The 18,366-nt window shown below is 43.8% G+C and overlaps 1 protein-coding gene across 2 annotated transcripts in view; it reads left to right on the top strand.

Moving 5' to 3' along the window:
- MALT1 (MALT1 paracaspase) overlaps window positions 1-18,366 on the top strand; it is a 175,933-nt gene that overhangs the window by 99,914 nt on the left and 57,653 nt on the right. For both annotated transcript variants that reach the window (XM_040337760.1, XM_040337753.1), the window contains 2 exons: window positions 7,816-7,842; window positions 13,401-13,424. In XM_040337760.1, the coding sequence (XP_040193694.1) occupies window positions 7,816-7,842; window positions 13,401-13,424 (51 nt within the window). The remainder of the gene's footprint in view (window positions 1-7,815; window positions 7,843-13,400; window positions 13,425-18,366) is intronic.

Consider the following 18,366-nt stretch of genomic DNA (forward strand, 5'->3'; position numbering starts at 1 on the left):
CCAACCTTTGGACGTGCCCCTGTAACCTGTTTTTTGAAAATTTCTTTTTATTGAAAGTTTTTGTTGACATAACAAAACATACATTTCTTGGTAAAACACCAAGTAAACCGTTGGTCAACATGACCATGTGCATACAACAAAGCCATCGCAGATGGCAAAACCCAATTGAAACTCCCTCCCTCCCTCCCCCCTACTACTCAGTTCCCTCCCCCTGCGACACATCAGCGCAGGGCTCCTCTGCAAGAAAAAGAGATGCACACCTTGCTGATAGTTCATCCCCATTCATATTCCCGATGCACCGGAAGTCAGTCAATTGCAGGTATAGAAATGTATGCAGAATTCAGACTTTATTTACCTATTCACACTATCCAACCGTCTGATCAGATTCGTACCAGGCCCTCCATACCTTTTCAAATTTACCCACACAGCCCCGAGACAGGTATGTTGCCTTGTAATATGGGAGCATAGCATTCACCAGCCCTTTCCAAAATGCTATCTCTGGTGCCCCCGGACTCTTCCATTTGAGCAAAATAGCTTTTTTCCCGTAAAATAGGAGTATGCTAAGTAACGTTCTATGCGCCCTAGATGGGACCACCTCCTCCACCAAGCCCAACAGACAAACACTGATTTCTCTAGGTATGGGTACCCCCAGCACTCCCTCTATACAGGACGTGACCCCTGTCCAGAACTGCCGAATCTGTGGGCAATCCCAAAACACGTGGTGTGTGTCTGCTGGCGAAAAAGTGCACCTCCAACATTCAGGTGGCACCGACGGATAAATCACTGCCAGCCTGGCTGGAGTGTAGTAGCTTCTGTGCAGAAATTTGAACTGAATGAGTCTGTCTCTAGCCGCCACCAGATATTTGAACGGACGATCCCACATGTCATCCCACTCCTCCCCTTGTATACCAGGGACCTCATTTGCCCATCGCTCTCTGCATTTTACCAAGGCCTTAGGACTAATTTTAAACAATTCTTTGTATGTCACTGATAGAGTTTTGGGCAAATCTTCAGACATTAGGAGGTCTTCTAATCTTGAAGGAAAGGATGCAACCGTCTGTGTTTCAAACTGTGTCTGGAATGCGTGTCTCAGTCTCAAATACCGGAAGAATTGTGTGTTGGGAAGGTCATGTTTGACCTTTAACTGGTCAAACGTTAAAAGTACCCCATCGCGCGTAATGTCCTTAAGTAGTTTGATCCCCTTGCTCGCCCAACCTACAGCATCGTCAAATTTATAGAATTGTTGGAGCTTCGGGTTCATCCACAGGGGAGTCGAAGGTGAGACCCCTGTGTAGCTGGGACAGGCCAATTTTTCCACCTCCACCCATGCCCTAACTGTGGCCTTCATAGATTCTGTCAGCGGGAGGTCCTTTCCTGTACCTCGGTGTATTGCTAACCGAAGGGTCTCATAAGAGCCTAAATGGGCTGCCTCCAGTATAGTAGCTGAATCTCCCGCATCTGAACTTAACCATCTATGTATGAAAACTAGTTGCCCCGCCAAATAGTATTTGCGCCAATCAGGCACTGCCAACCCTCCCTGTCCCCATGGTTCCTGTAGAACCTTCAAACCCAGCCTAGGTGATTTTGGTGCCCAGAGAAATGTGGTCGTGATGCTGTCCAATTTCTTGAAGAAGGACTTCGGTATCCATACCGGAGCATTCCTCAGAAAATATAGAATGACTGGGAGAATCTTCATCTTTAGAAGATTAACCCTGCCAATCAGTGATAGAGGGAGTTTTTGCCAAGTCAATGCTTTCTGCTTAAAGAATGTCAAAAGGGGGAGCAGGTTAAGAGACATGTAATCCAACGCATTCGCTGTTACCTTCACACCCAGGTAAGTTATCTGTGTAACCCACTTTAGTGGTAAGTTGGGATCCGCTTTTTCACTAGCCCCCTTATCTAAGGGTAAAATGGACAATTTGCCCCAGTTCACTTTCAACCCCGAGTACGTAGTAAAGGTGTTCATGATACCCAGAGCAGTGACCAACGACTCCCCCGGATCTCTGAGAAACAACAGAAGGTCGTCTGCGTATAACGCCAGCCCTTCATTTATACTACCCACCCGAATTGCTTTTACTCCCTCCGACGCCCTCAGCGCCACTGCAAGGGGCTCCATCATAAGGGCAAATAAGAATGGTGACAAGGGGCACCCCTGCCTAGTACCCCTCCCAATCGAAAAATACTCAGAAGTGGATCCCCCCATGCGAATGGCTGTCCTAGGCGTACTATACAAAAGTGCAATCCACTGTCTGAAAGATTGACCAAACCCCATGTACTCGAGAACTGTATGCATAAAGTTCCAGTCCACCGAGTCAAAGGCCTTCTCTATATCAATAGAGACTATTACCCTGTCTGCCGAATCTACATTAGGGAGCTGTAAATGTGTAAAAAGCCTTCTCAAGTTAGTATCAGTGGATTTTCCTGGCATAAAACCTGTCTGGTCTACATCCACCAGGGATGAAATGACCAGCGCCAGCCTCTTTGCTAACACTTTCGTCAGAATCTTAAGGTCCATGTTAAGCAGCGCTATGGGTCTATACGATGAGCATTCTAGGGAATCTTTACCTGGTTTAAGTAAAAGGATAATGTATGCATCAAGCATGGAGGCTGGGAGCACCTTTTCCTTCAGACAGCATTCAAATAACGTCGATAACCTAGGGGCCAATTGGTCAACATACGCCTTGTAAAAGTCAGCCGGGAAGCCATCCGGACCCGGCGCTTTATTAGGTGGGAATGCAAATATCGCCGATACTACTTCTTTGTTCGTAATTTTAGCATCTAATGCTATACTATCGTCCTCCGACAACTTGGGAAGGGATAGGCCCCCTAGCAAATTATTCAGAGCCTCTTTGTCATACGGTGGTATCGGAGCATACAGGGTTGAAAAGAATGCCTGGAACTCCGCTAGAACTTCCGTCGGGTCCCCGACCAGTTCTCCATCACGTCCCCTCACTACCGATATGTGTTCTATGTGGTTTTGCTCCGCCACCAACCTAGCCAAAAGCTTCCCATTCTTGTCCCCCTCAGAAAACAGTGAATTAGCTCTGTGTGCAGCCTCCGTATGTGCAAGATCATTACAGTGCATTGAAAGTCTACGTCTCGCCTCCAACAGGGCAGAATAAGAAACATCCGTCCGGTCCGTAGCGTGTACAGACGCGCATTCCCTTTCCCTGTCCTGAAGGTCTTGAATGGTCGCATTCTGATCTACTCTGACCCTCTTAATGGCAGTTATTGATTCCCCCCGTATCACAGCCTTAAATGCATCCCATACTACTAGTGGATCAGCCGAGTCCACGTTCTGTGTCCAGTAGTTGTCAACTGCTTCCAGTAGGTGATTGGAAACCTGCTCCTCCTGTAACCATCCCGGTGACAGTCTCCAACTCCTGCCCCCCCCACCCGCCGGGAAGAGCAACGAGACAGAGAGTGGGTTATGATCTGAGAGCCCTCCTGCCAAGTAGTCCGCTCCCCCTACATAAGGTAACATAGCCTGATTGGCAAATGCTAGGTCTATTCTAGCCGATGAGCGATGCGTCTGTGAAAGATGGGAATAGCACGTGGTGGTGGGATGCTTAGCTCTCCATATTTCAGATAAACCAGCCATAGAAACCCATGACACCAAGTCCTGCGAACCTCCCCTCCCTGGGTTGCCCTGTAACCTGTTTTTTAATCATTAAAATTGATATATTGGATAACCGTGCTAACCCCAACATTAATACTGTGACATTAAATGCTGTGTGCACTCATCAGTGGCTTCTTATGTATTAAAATAAACACATAAAAAAATCATAAAAATACATATAATTTGTAACCAGTCCACAGTGAAAAAAGTGAAATAATAAGTCCCAGTGCTGTTTTTTTCACAATTATTTCAGCCCCTGTGTTCAAAATTCTAAATTGCGTTCCTCCAAAACGTGATTCACTACCACCTTCCAAAGCTTGCACTCATCAGAAAGCAATGACAATGACAAAATCGCCTCAAATATATACCTGGATTAGTTTATCCTTTTGTAAAGATATGCCACGGGTTTCACAACATATATGCCAATATTCCTAGAATCCACCATTCAGTGCCCTTTGCTCCTTATAGAAAACAAACCACCATCATTGCGCAACATTCCTCACTTTATTTTTATGTAATATATATATATATATATATATATATATATATATATATATATATATATATATAGCAAATGTGCACTCACATGAAAAAGTGCCTTTAGACCAGCACAAGCCTATCCAGAGTTCCGAGTGGCGTCTCTGCTCACCATTCCGTCTCCAGGAACCAGCGTGCCGTGCAAGCCTCAGTTTCGTGCGGGGTTAGGGACAGGATGTAACCTTGGCGCTACTCACTAGATTCTACGCATTTTACATCACTTGTGCGTCATCAGGAAGCTTGCACTGCATTCCGGTTCCTGGAGACTAAATGGTTGGCAGAGACGCCGCTCGGAACGCTGGATAGACTTGTGTCGGTCTAAAGGCACTTTTTCATGTGAGTGCACATTTGCTATATATATATGTTACAAAAATAAAGTAAGGAATGTTGTGCAATGATGGTGCTTTGTTTTGAGCAAAGATCACTGAATGCTGGTTGTGAAACCTGTGGCATATCCTTACAAAAGGATAAACTAATCCAGGCATATATTTGAGGCGTTTCTGTCATTTCTTTCTGGTGAGTGCAAACTTTGGAAGGTGGTGGTGAATCACGTCTTGCTGAAACACAGATTTTATTTTTGAACACGGGGGCTGAACTAATCGTGAAAAATAGCAGCACTGGAACTTTTTAAAAATGTCACTTTTTTTTTTACTGTGATTACAATTTATATGAATTTCTATTCGTTTTTTATGTCTCTATTTTAATGCACAATAAGTCACTGATGGATGCACACAGCATTTAATGTCACAGAATTCATTTTAGGGTTAACGCGGTTATCCGATATATCAATTTTAGTACTTATCCCACACCTTATTGGGGGGAAATTATAACTGCAGCAAACCCTTTACGTATATAGATTTAAGTCACGTACCAATATATATTTTTGCTCTTGACACATACAATTATTTTCTATTCATGTACATACCCTGTGGTCCATAGCAGCAGACCTCAATTTGTAAAGTAAACATTTATGGGGAACTGTATTAAATGCTTTTGCGAAATCCAGATACACCACATCCACAGGCCTTCCTTCGATCTAAATGATAGCTCACTTCCTTGTAGAATGTTAACAGATTATTCTTTTATAAATCAATGCTGGTTACTACTAATGATACTGTTTTCATCAGCAATTTCTTGGATATAGTCCCTTATCATCCACTCTAATAGTTTACATACTATCGATGTTAGACTGTCTGGCCTGTAGTTTCCAGGTATATATCTCGTAAATCAACTCCAATGTCAATGGGCACCTATAGCCCCTCCTAAATGTTCTCTTTTTATGTAAAGATGGATTTTTTTTGGGCTGCTTTTGTATTGGTAATGTTTTCTTACCTGGTTGCTCTTTAGCTGTTCTTGGCTTTCTTTGTTTTGTAGAAAAGCTGCTATATTAATATTACTTAATACAATTAAGAAATAGTAGTATTACATTTATTTAAAGATTGTATTGCCAGATGTAAACAAGGTTCATTGAACAATATGCATGGTAATACACAGTCATGGCTGAAATTGTTGGCACCCCAGAAATGTTTCCAGAAAATAAAATATTTCTCACAGAAAAGTAATGCCGTAACACATGTTTTGCTATACACATGTTTATTCCCTTTGTGTGTATTGGGACAAAACAAAAAAAGGGAGGAAAAAAAGTAAATTGGACATAATGTCACACAAAACTCCAAAAATGGTCTGGTCAAAATTCTTGGCACCCTTAACTTAATATTTGGTTGCACATCCTTTGGGAAAAAAAAACTGAAATCAGTCGCTTGCTATAACCATCAATAAGCTTCTTACACCTCTCACCCGGAATATTGGACCACTCTTCCTTTGCAAACTGCTCCAGGTCTCTCCTTATTGGATTGGCGCCTTTTTGCCAACAGCAATTTTAAGATCTCTCCACAGGTGTTCAATGGGATTTAGATCTGGACTCATTGCTGGCCACTTTAGAACTCTCCCGCGCTTTGTTGCCATCCATTTCTGAGTGCTTTTTGATGTATGTTTGGGGTCATTGTCCTGCTGGAAGACCCAAGATCTCGGACGCAAACCCAACTTTTTGACACTGGACTCGACCCAAAATTCTTTGGTAATCCTCAGATTTCTTGATGCCTTGCACACATTTAAGGCACCCAGTGCCAGAGGCAGCAAAACAACCCCAAAACATCATTGAACCTCCACCATATTTCACTGTAGGTACTGTGTTCTTTTCTTTGTAGGCCTCATTCCGTTTTCGGTAAACAGTAGAATGATGTGCTTTACCAAAAAGCTCTATCTTGGTCTCATCTGTCCACAAGATGTTTTCCCAGAAGGATGTTGGCTTACTCAAGTACATTTTGGCAAACTTTAGTTTTGCTTTTTTTATGTCTCTGTGTCAGCAGTGGGGTCCTCCTGTGTCTCCTGCCATAGCGTTTCATTTCATTTAAATGTCGACGGATAGTTTGCACTGAAACTGATGCTCCCTGAGCCTGCAAGACAGCTTGAATTTCTTTGGAACTTGTTTGGGGCTGCTTATCCACCATCCGGACTAACCTTTTCATCAATTTTTCTCTTCCATCCATGCCCAGAGAGATTAGCTACAGTGCCATCGGTTGCAAACTTCTTGATATTGTTGCCCACTGTGGACGAAGGCAAATCTAGATCTCTGGAGATGGACTTGTAACCCTGAGATTGTTGATATTTTTCCACAATTTTGGTTCTCAAGTCCTCAGACAGTTCTCTTCTCCTCTTTCTGTTGTCCATGCTTAGTGTTGCACACACAGACAATGCAAAGACTAAGACCCCTTTCACACTGAGGAGTTTTTCAGGCGGTACATCGCTAAAAATATCGCTGCTATACTGCCTGAAAAACTCCTGCCCAGCAACCTCAATGTGAAAGCCGGAGGGCTTTCACACTGAGGCAATGCGCTGGCAGGAGATAAAAAAAATCTCCTGCAAGCAGCATCTTTGGAGCGGTGAGAGGAGCGGTATGTATACCGCTCCTTCACCGCCCCTTCCCATTTAAAACAATGGGAAACCGCGGCAACGCCGCCCGCAATGCGCCTCTGCAGAGGTGCATTGCGGGCAGTATTAACCCTTTATCGGCTGCTAGCGGGGGTTAATACCGCACCGCTAGCTGGCGAATCCCACAGAAAATCCGACGGTATAGCGCCGCTATTTTTAGCGGCGCTATACCCCCACCACGGCTCCCGCCCCAGTGTGAAAGGGGCCTTAGTGAACTTCTCTCCTTTTTATCTGCTTTCAGGTGTGATTTTTATATTGCCCACACCTATTACTTGCCCCAGTTGAGTTTAAAGGTGCATCACATGCTTGAAACTATCTTATTTATCCACAATTTTGAAAGGGTGCAAAGAATTTTGACCAGCCCATTTTTGGAGTTTTGTGTGACATTATGTCCAATTTGCTTTTTTCCCTCCCTTTTTTTTGTTTTGTTCCAATACACACAAAGGTAATAAACACGTGTATAGCAAAACATATGTTACTGCAATACTTTTCTGTGAGAAATACTTGATTTTCTGAAAAAAAATATATATATTCTGGGGTGCCAACAATTTCGGGCATGACTGTATTTTTATCATTATTGTTTAATATCTTTTATTAATATTGCTTAATGATAATTTGATGATGACAATGATGATAATAATATTTCTATTTTTTATTTTATTTTTCAGATGAGTTGAGTGATTTAATTGATAATGGTAAGTTCTAAATATTTTCAAAATAAGCCACTTTTAAAGTTTTCTTGCATATCATTATTTTTTTTTTTGTGTGATGATAAAACCTTTTACATGTCTGCAAAATAAACACAAAAGCCAATATGTCTCATAATGGGATGTTGCTTGCTGATTGGAGAGCTCTAGCTTTAGCTCAGTCGGGGATGTGTCAAACCTCTACAGATAGACCTCTGCTTTCCCACAAAGAGGGACAGCATGGTTTTCAGCATGCTGGCAGAGGACAGATTTTTTTGGTCAGACTGTGGCTGCTTCCTGAAGAAAAAAAACTGTAATGCATCATACACACGATTGGAATTTCCGATGGGATAAAATCCGATGGAATTTTTCATCGGAATTCTGTTGAAGCTGTCTTGCATACACACAGTCAGAGCAAATTCCGACCGTCCACGTAAAACACTACGACGAGCCGAGAAAAATGAAGTTCAATGCTTCCGAGCATGCGTCGAATTCTGAGCATGCATGTTTTTTTCTCCGTCGGAGTTCCACACAGATGATCGGAATTTTTTTTTGCATCGGAAAAAAATAAAACATGTTCTATTTCTAAACTCAAATTCCGTCTGACTTTTTTCATCGGAAATTCTGATCGTGTGTACAAGGCATACGACTTTGAACACACCTGATTGGCAGGACTGCCCCTTTCACTCCTAGCCTAAATGCTGCTGTACAGAGGATTGCAAGAGGTTGATACCAACCCCCTCCCACCACCAGCCTTACTGGATCCCATCCTCTGGGGAGCCCAGGACTGCGGTAATCAGCAGGATCAGTGAGCACTGAGAAGATGGAGGAACATCCATTTCCCGATCACCTCGTGTGAATTAAGTCAGAATTGATGATGATTTCGTCACTTCCAGTTATAGAACAGAAAAGCAGCTAATCAAGCATGACATATGCTTGATTAAGTGCTTTGGAAGGCAGGGGAAACATCTAATAGCCCCCTGATGTCTCCATGAAGAGTACCTATCACCCTCCCAAAGCTTTCACATGGGGACATTGTTGGCCCCCTTGTGATAGCAATAATATTAAATGAAAAAAAAAGTGTAAAAATGCATTTTACTAAAATAAAATAATAGTAATAAAAAAAATGTAAAAGCACCCCCAATTCCACCGACCCCGCCCCACATACATGCAACGTAAATGTGTGTGTAGGTCCCACACACATAGGTAAACAGTGATTGCACCACACATTCAATTGAGTGAGAGCAATAATTCTAGAGCCATCATTCACAATTAACTCTACTCTAATAACCTGTAAAGACTTTTAAAGCCTCGATTATAAAACGTTGTTGGTAACCTTCGTTTTTGCCTTTTACTGGGGACATGCAATTTTGAGTCTTGACATGTTCTAGCAGTGGCGTAACTAGAACCTTCAGGGCCCCCGTGCAAGAAACCATGAAGGGCACCCCTGGCATCCAGCTGGTTCCCTTCCCTCCGAACCCGTGGAGGAACGCCAGGGTCTGGTTGCAAGTGTTACATTTGTGACCCTGGTAGTTCCGCCACTGGTGTCAGCAACTTTTTATTTTAGTTATTTTATTTTTTTATTATTTTTCAAAAAAAATTATATTTTTATATATTTTTTACAATTACATTTTTTTATTATTATTGCAATTTTTCTTTTGGAGCCCTGTTGGGGGCTTTGGTGAATTATCAGGGGTCTAAACAGACACCTCAATCTCCATCTCTGCAGCCTCAGCTGCACAGAATGAATAGACAGGAATAGCTCTGTACAGAGTCTCCCGTTTATTCCCAAATAGAGATCCTAGTCCCAACCCAGCCACCCAATCCCACCAGGAAGCCGACACTGCACACTAATAACAGGCATTGAAACACTTCCTGTTCTGCAGCTTCACAGATCGGGAAATGTCTCACTGTCTGTGATTAGCCGTGTGCAGCATCAGCTTCCTATCAGGATCGGGTAGGTGGGTTGAGACTAGCATTCCAAACACACCCAAACCCATCTCCATTTACAAACTGAAGCATAGTAAACACAGTTTACTATGTTTCAGTTATGAATTGATCGACTCAGTGATCACTGGCACTCCATTCAGAAAAGGAAGGGGCCAGTAAATCTCACATTCACTGGCCCCTTCCTTACTCTCCATCTTGACAGATCCCCTGCAGCAGCTGGCAGGGAGAGGGGAGGGGGGAACCCAGGAGAGCTGTGGGGGACAGTGGAAGGGGGGCAGGAGAGAGCAGAGAAAGCACAGTGGGGCTGGAGAGCACACGGGGGGGGGGGGGTGCAGCGGAAAGAAGCTGGATATAAGGAGCGGTGGGGGCATCTGCATATACAGTGAGGAAAATAAGTATTTGAACACCCTGCTATTTTGCAAGTTCTCCCACTTGGAAATCATGGAGGGGTCTGAAATTGTCATCGTAGGTGCATGTCCACTGTGAGAGACATAATCAACAAAAAAATTTCCAGAAATCACAATTTATGATTTTTTAACTATTTATTTGTATGATACAGCTGCAAATAAGTATTTGAACACCTGTCTATCAGCTAGAATTCTGACCCTCAAAGACCTGTTAGTCTGCCTTTAAAATGTCCACCTCCACTCCATTTATTATCCTAAATTAGATGCACCTGTTTGAGGTCATTAGCTGCATAAAGACACCTGTCCACCCCATACAATCAGTAAGAATCCAACTACTAACATGGCCAAGACCAAAGAGCTGTCCAAAGACACTAGAGACAAAATTGTACACCTCCACAAGGCTGGAAAGGGCTACTGGGAAATTGCCAAGCAGCTTGGTGAAAAAAGGTCCACTGTTGGAGCAATCATTAGAAAATGGAAGAAGCTAAACATGACTGTCAATCTCCCTCGGACTGGGGCTCCATGCAAAATCTCAGCTCGTGGGGTCTCAATGATCCTAAGAAAGGTGAGAAATCAGCCCAGGACTACACGGGAGGAGCTGGTCAATGACCTGAAAAGAGCTGGGACCACCGTTTCCAAGGTTACTGTTGGTAATACACTAAGACGTCATGGTTTGAAATCATGCATGGCACGGAAGGTTCACCTGCTTAAACCAGCACATGTCAAGGCCCGTCTTAAGTTTGCCAATGACCATTTGGATGATCCAGAGGAGTCATGGGAGAAAGTCATGTGGTCAGATGAGACCAAAATATAACTTTTTGGTCATAATTCCACTAACCGTGTTTGGAGGAAGAAGAATGATGAGTACCATCCCAAGAACACCATCCCTACTGTGAAGCATGGGGGTGGTAGCATCATGCTTTGGGGGTGTTTTTCTGCACATGGGACAGGGCGACTGCACTGTATTAAGGAGAGGATGACCGGGGCCATGTATTGCGAGATTTTGGGCAACAACCTCCTTCCCTCAGTTAGAGCTTTGAAGATGGGTCGAGGCTGGGTCTTCCAACATGACAATGACCCGAAGCACACAGCCAGGATAACCAAGGAGTGGCTCTGTAAGAAGCATATCAAGGTTCTGGTGTGGCCTATCCAGTCTCCAAACCTAAACCCAATAGAGAATCTTTGGAGGGAGCTCAAACTCCGTGTTTCTCAGCGACAGCCCAGAAACCTGACTGATCTAGAGAAGATCTGTGTGGAGGAGTGGGCCAAAATCCCTCCTCCAGTGTGTGCAAACCTGGTGAAAAACTACAAGAAACGTTTGACCTCTGTAATTGCAAACAAAGCTACTGTACCAAATATTAACATTGATTTTCTCAGGTGTTCAAATACTTATTTGCAGCTGTATCATACAAATAAATAAAAAAATTCATACATTGTGATTTCTGGATTTTTTTTTTTTTTGATTATGTCTCTCACAGTGGACATGCACCTACGATGACAATTTCAGACCCCTCCATGATTTCCAAGTGGGAGAACTTGCAAAATAGCAGGGTGTTCAAATACTTATTTTCATCACTGTAGTGTAGAGGAACTGATCTCTCAATTTTCCTCCTGCAGTGGCTGAATGCCTGCTTCTTTCTCCTCCTCTCCTTTCCACAGGCATTTAACTGCTGCAGGAAGAAAATGGAGAGGCCCCGGGCACTCCTTGTATCCAGGTGTACAGGGGGGCTGCACGGGCCCCCTGGAGCATGGGGCCAGGTCGCAATTGCAGTATAGGTACACCCTTGACTCAACGCAAAATCATTTTTTATATTTTAACATAAATTGGGTATTATATTGTGTTTGTGTGCACTAAAATTACTCAATGTGTATTTTTTTTTATGGACAAATATTCTGGGCCTTTGCTTTTAAAAAAATATATATAATGTTTGGGGGCTATAAGTGATTTTCTAGGAACAAAAAAATGCTGATTTAACGTGTGCATGTGTGCGTGTGCGTGTGTGTGAAAAATTACCCTGGACAGCAAGTGGTTAATGGAGCCTTGGCTACAAATAACAACCCGAGGGGGGTTCTAATCCTTCCTCGGTCTACCAAAACAAGAAAAGAAAAAGGTTTTGTTGGACATACACTTTAATAAATATTTAAATGAATTTGTGTCAACGTTAATAGTGGAGTAAATGATCAGATCCTCAAAGTGGAGTCTATGTTTGGATGCAATGGAACTCTGGCGGAGTGAATCCTGCTGGACATGCTCATCATTAGGGCTATGTAATATGTCAGAGCTATAGGCCCGGATTCACATACATCGGCGCATATTTATGCTGCCGTAGCGTATCTTTTACGCTACACCGGAGCAGCGCACAGAGGCAAGCACTGGATTCACAAAGCACTTGCTCCCATTCGCTGTTAAAGATGCGCTGGGTTTCCACGGCGTAAGCCAGCGTAGGTGGAAGTGGGCGTGAGCCATGCTAATGAGGCGTGACCCCATGCAAATGATGGGCCAAGCGTCATAGAAGTACTTAAAATGAACAGCGCATGCGCCATCCCGTGGTCCCCGCCCTGTGTGCATGCTCAGAATCACGTCAGAACTACTCCCTAAGATACGACGGATCACTGCCTACGACGTGAACGTAACCTACGCCTAGTCATATTCACGTACAACGTAAACGACAAAGGATACGACGGCTTGTGTTCCCTGGTCCCTACCTTTGCATGAGTTGCGCCTCCTATATGGGGAATAACTTTACGCCGGACGTACGACTTGCGCAAACCGTGTAAATTATGCGATGGGCGCAACTACTTTTGTGAATCGGCGTATCTCCCTCATTTCCATATTTGAATAGGAAATCAATGGGAGCGGCAAATGGGTCCAGCATAAATATGCGCCCACGATACGACGGCGTAGGAAAGTTACGTCGGTCGGATGGAGCCTATTTTCAGGCGTATCTCAGTTTATGGGCACGGCGCATAGATACGACGGCGCATACTTACACTTACGCGGCGATACTTTTGCGTAAGTGCTTTGTGAATCCGGGCCATAGTATGTATATACAAAAAGTAAAAAATAACACTTATTTTTTCAGAACACCAGATGAGCTTATGAAGGAGAAAGAAGTGAAATCTATTACATATAGGAAATGTTTATTCACAATGTTATATTGTTCTTGGCATTCCTTAACAGCTTTTTTTTTTTATCTGTTTCTTTACCAGTACGCACAGATGAGCCCATTTTTGGTAAGTCTTACCCATTTATAATATTTTGTTTAGGAAAGTATTTTTTTTATTTTTCAATTAAGAAAATGGGCTTTGTCTCTGAGCCCACCAACATCAATTGGGGGAGCACCATGTGAACCCCTTACTCTTTTCATAAGTTACAGCATTAGGAAAACACAGATACATAAAATAAACTCTGTGTAATGTCTGCTGTCAAGAGAACCTGTTACTTTTTAAAGCGGGGGTTCACCCTATCAACGCAAAAAAAAAATTTTTTTTCTTTTACCATAAAATCAGGCATTGTAGCGCGAGCTACAGTATGCCTGTCCCGATTTTTTTATCCCCGTACTCACCTTGTACTCGTACATCGAAGATACCGGGGAATGGGCGTGCCTATGGAGACGGAGGATGATTGACGGCCGGCTCTGGCGCGTCACGCTTCTCCGGAAATAGCCGAAATAGGCTTGGCTCTTCACGGCGCCTGCGCATAGCCTGTGCGCAGGCGCCGTGAAGAGCCGAGACCTACTCCGGCTGTCTTCGGGGAGAGTGACGTGCCAGGGCCGGCCGTCAATCATCCTCCCTCTCCATAGGCACGCCCATTCCCCGCGGGAGCCGAAATCTATAATGTACGATTACAAGGTGAGTCCGGGGTTAAAAAAATCGGGACAGGCATACTGTAGCTCGCGCTACAATGCCTGTCTCGATGGTAAAATCAAGTCAGTGAGGGTGAACTACCGCTTTAAACCATATCTAAACTCAAAAGTAAAAAAGTATTATTTTAAAACTTACACTTGAGCATTTTGGAATCCAGATTCAGAATACTTTCTTAACCCCAAGGGGAAAATATTGCAACACAGCCACACTTAACAAAGACAACACAAGAGCACAACAATGAAAAGAACAAGACACCGTGACACAACAAAATTACCAATAAGAGCAATTAGCACAACATTTTTTATAAAAATGAGAACTATGGGCCAGATCCACAAACGAGATACGACGGCGTATCTACTGATGCGCCGTCGTATCTCTGTTTCTAACTATGCGACTGATTCATAGAATCAGTTACGCATAGCTAGCCCTAAGATCCGACAGGTGTAATTGAATTACACTGTCGGATCTTAAGGATGCAATTCTAGGCCGGCCGCTAGGTGGCGAGGCCATTGCGGCCGGCGTAGAATATGCAAATGAAGACTTACGGCGATCCCCGAACGTCCCAAACTGCCCGTCGATCTAAATCTACGTAGTTTCCGTCGGGTTACGCCGCGTAAAACTAGGGCTGAGCCCTAGTTCTCTTAAGCCATGTTAAGTATGGCCGTCGTTCCCGTGTCGAAATTTAAACATCAACGTCATTTGCGTAAGACGTCCGTGAATGGCGCTGGACGCCATTTACGTTAACGTCTAAGCAAATGACGTCGGTGCGATGTCAGTTAGCGCAATGCACGTCGGGTAATTTACCCGACGGAGCATGCGCAGTACGGGAGCGCGCCTAATTTTAATGGGACTCGCCCCATTCGATTTTTGCCCGCCTTGCGCCGGACGGATTTAAGTTCCACCGCTGCAAATTTCCAGGTAAGTGCTTTGTGGATCGGGCACTAACTTGGAAAAATTGCGGCGGTGTAACTTAAATCGGGAAAGTTAAGTTGCGCCCGGTCTACGTGCATCTGGCCCTATATTCTAATAATCTATCCACACTATTAAAATACAACAATCAATAAATAACACAGATTAAAAATTAAATAAACCAAACTACCAAAATGCAATTAATACACCACTTCCTCTATCATTACCTCAAATAATAATTAATAGTGTTGGGTGAGCAGTTTAGATCGAGTGGCCCGAACATCGCCCGTTTGGCGAACACTCAAATTTGCGGGGCGCTCCGCGGGATGTTCTTCCACTGAGCGCCCCACAATACACTGCGTGCCATCAGCCCCTATGTTAATCCGGCCCTGGTCACGTCACTCCAGCTGATCGGCAACTCAGCTGGAGTGCGGCTCCGTCTTGCGCATGCGCGGGCACTATTCGATGTGGGACACTTCTCGACAGAACACAGGTGCTATGCTGGAATATAAACTGGGCTGCAGATACACAGCTCAGTGTACATTCTACAGAATACTGTAAGACGACAGGTACGTTTTTTTTTTTTTGCAGAAGGGACATTAACATTATTATTCTTTTATATAGCGCCAACAGTTTTCACAGCAATTTACACAATGAAGGTATATAGTACAGTTACAATACGATTCTATACAGAAACATTGCATGCCAGCCTGATCAAAGTTTGTTTTTTCTATTTTTTTACTTTAGTTCTGCTTTAACTTAAAGTAACTGAACAAACAAAAATTACACCAGGATAAGGATCTTTATGTTATAAAAGTGACAGTTATTTTCAGTTGAGATCAATGAGATTTGAAAATGACACTTGCAGGGTCACAATAAAGATCCTTATTCTGTGTTAAAGCTGCGTGAATACTGTATGTATGCACAGCGTTTCTGATGTAAAAAGCCTAACGTGATCTAACATACACTATCTTTCCAAAAGTATTGAGACACCTGCCTTTACACGCACATGAACTTTAATGGCATCCCAGTCTTAGGCCCCTTACACACTATTAGATTTTCTGCAGATTTTTGTCTTCAGATTTACCAAAACCATATAATATAAGGTCAAACCTTAAGTGTTTCAATTTGTATGCAATCAGGCAGGCCCTTGCACTACATGGTTTTGGTAGATCTGAAGACAAAAATCTGCAAAAAATCGAATAGTGTGTATGGGGCTTTAGTGTGTAGGGTTCAATATTGAGTTGGCCCACCCTTTGCAGCTATAACAGCTTTAACTCTTCTGGGAAGGCTGACCACAAGGTTTAGGAGTGTGTCTATGGTGTCAGCATACCAAGGCATTTTGGACAATTTCATGCTCCCAACTTTGTGGGAACAGTTTGGGGATGACCTCTTCCTGTTCCAACATGACTGCGCACCAGTGCACAAAGCAGGTCCATAAAGACATGGATGAGTGAGTTTGGGGTGGAGGAACTTGACAGGCCTGCACATAGTCCCAACCCAATAGAACACCTGTGGGATTAATTCGAGCGGAGACTACAAGCCAGGCCTTCTTATTCAACATCGGTGCCTGACCTCACAAATGCGCTTCTGGAAGAATGGTCAAACATTCCCATAGACACACTCCTAAACATTGTGAACAGCCTTCTCGGAAGAGTTGAAGCTGTTATTGCTGCAAAGGGTGGGTTCCCCCCAAAAATCCATTCCAGACCCTTATCCGAGCATGCAACCATGCAACCTGGGGTGAGAGAGCACGCCCCCCCCCCCTCCTGAACCGTACCAGGCCACATGCCTTCAACATGAGGAGGATGTCCCCATGTTGATAGGGGCAAGGGCCTCATCCCCACAAGCCATGCCCGGTAGTTGTGGGGGTCTGCAGGAGAATGGATCATCGTTGGACATCGAGAGACGGGATTACATCACCGGAATTAATTTTTTATTTTTTAATAAAGGACTTGTTCCAAGTTGTGTCTGTGTGTTTTTAATTTTTTTTACACTTTCTTTGTAAAATGATAGGGGTACAATGTAACCCGTTACCAATTCACATAGGGGGGGCGGGATCTGGAGTCGAAAGGGGCTTCCAGATTCCGATAAGCCCCCCGCCCGCAGACCCCCACAACCACTGGGCAAGGGTTGTGGGGATGAGGCCCTTGTCCCCATCAACATGGGGACATTCTCTTCATTTTGAGGGCATGTGGCCTGGTACGGTTCAGGAGGGGGGCGCTCTCTTTTAAATGGCGCGGGGTTCCCCTTAATATCCATACCAGAACTGAAGGGCCTAATATGGAATTTGGGGGGGATGCCCACGCTTTTTTTTGGTTCGGAGGTGGGGGGAACCCCTGCCGTTTTTTTCAATGACTTTGATCTGTATTGCCTGGACAGACAATTCATTAACCACTTAAGCCCCGGACCATTATGCAGGTTAAGGACCTTGCCCCTTTTTGCGATTCGGCACTGCATCGCTTTAACTGACAATTGCGCGATCGTGCGACGTGGCTCCCAAACAAAATTGGCGTTCTTTTTTTCCCACAAATAGAGCTTTCTTTTGGTGGTATTTGATCACCTCTGCGGTTTTTATTTTTTGCGTTATAATCAAAAATAAAGCGACAATTTTGAAAAAAATTCAATATTTTTTACTTTTTGCTATAATAAATATCCCCCAAAAAGATATAAAAAATGTTTTTTTTTCCTCAGTTTAGACGGATACGTATTCTTCTACCTATTTTTGGTTAAAGCGTTTATCGATTGGTTTGCGCAAAATTTATAGCATTTACAAAATAGGTGATAGTTTTATGGCATTTTTATTAATAATTATTTTTCTACTACTAATGGTGGCGATCAGCGATTTTTTTTTTTCGTGACTGCGACATTATGGCGGACACATCAGACAATTTTGACACATTTTCGGGACCATTGTCATTTTCACAGCGAAAAGTGCTATACAAATGCACTGATTTCTGTGAAAATGACAATTGCAGTTTAGGAGTTAACCACTAGGGGGCGCTGTAGGGGTTAAGTGTGACCTCATATGTGTTTCTAACTGTAGGGGGGCGGGGCTGGACGTGTGATGTCATTGATCATCTTTCCCTATATCAAGGAACAGACAATCACTGACATTGCCACAATGAAGAACGGGGAAGGTGTGTTTACACACACCTCTCCCTGTTCTTCAGCTCCTGAGACCAATCGCGGGCCACCGGAGGCGATCGGGTCCCGCGGGCACGGTCACGGAGCTTCGGACCGGGTCGTTAATGCGGTGCCAGCGGCGCGCCCGCAACCCCACGGCTGGGCTCTTAAAGAGGACGTACAGGTACGTGCTTGTGACCAGCCGTGCCCTTCTGCAGACGTATATCGGCGTGAAGGGGTCCTTAAGTGGTTAATAGCCGCGAGTCGTTTTAAA

Source organism: Rana temporaria, chromosome 1 (genome assembly GCF_905171775.1).
Source record: "Rana temporaria chromosome 1, aRanTem1.1, whole genome shotgun sequence".
In the NCBI taxonomy this organism is placed as follows: Eukaryota; Metazoa; Chordata; class Amphibia; order Anura; family Ranidae; genus Rana; species Rana temporaria.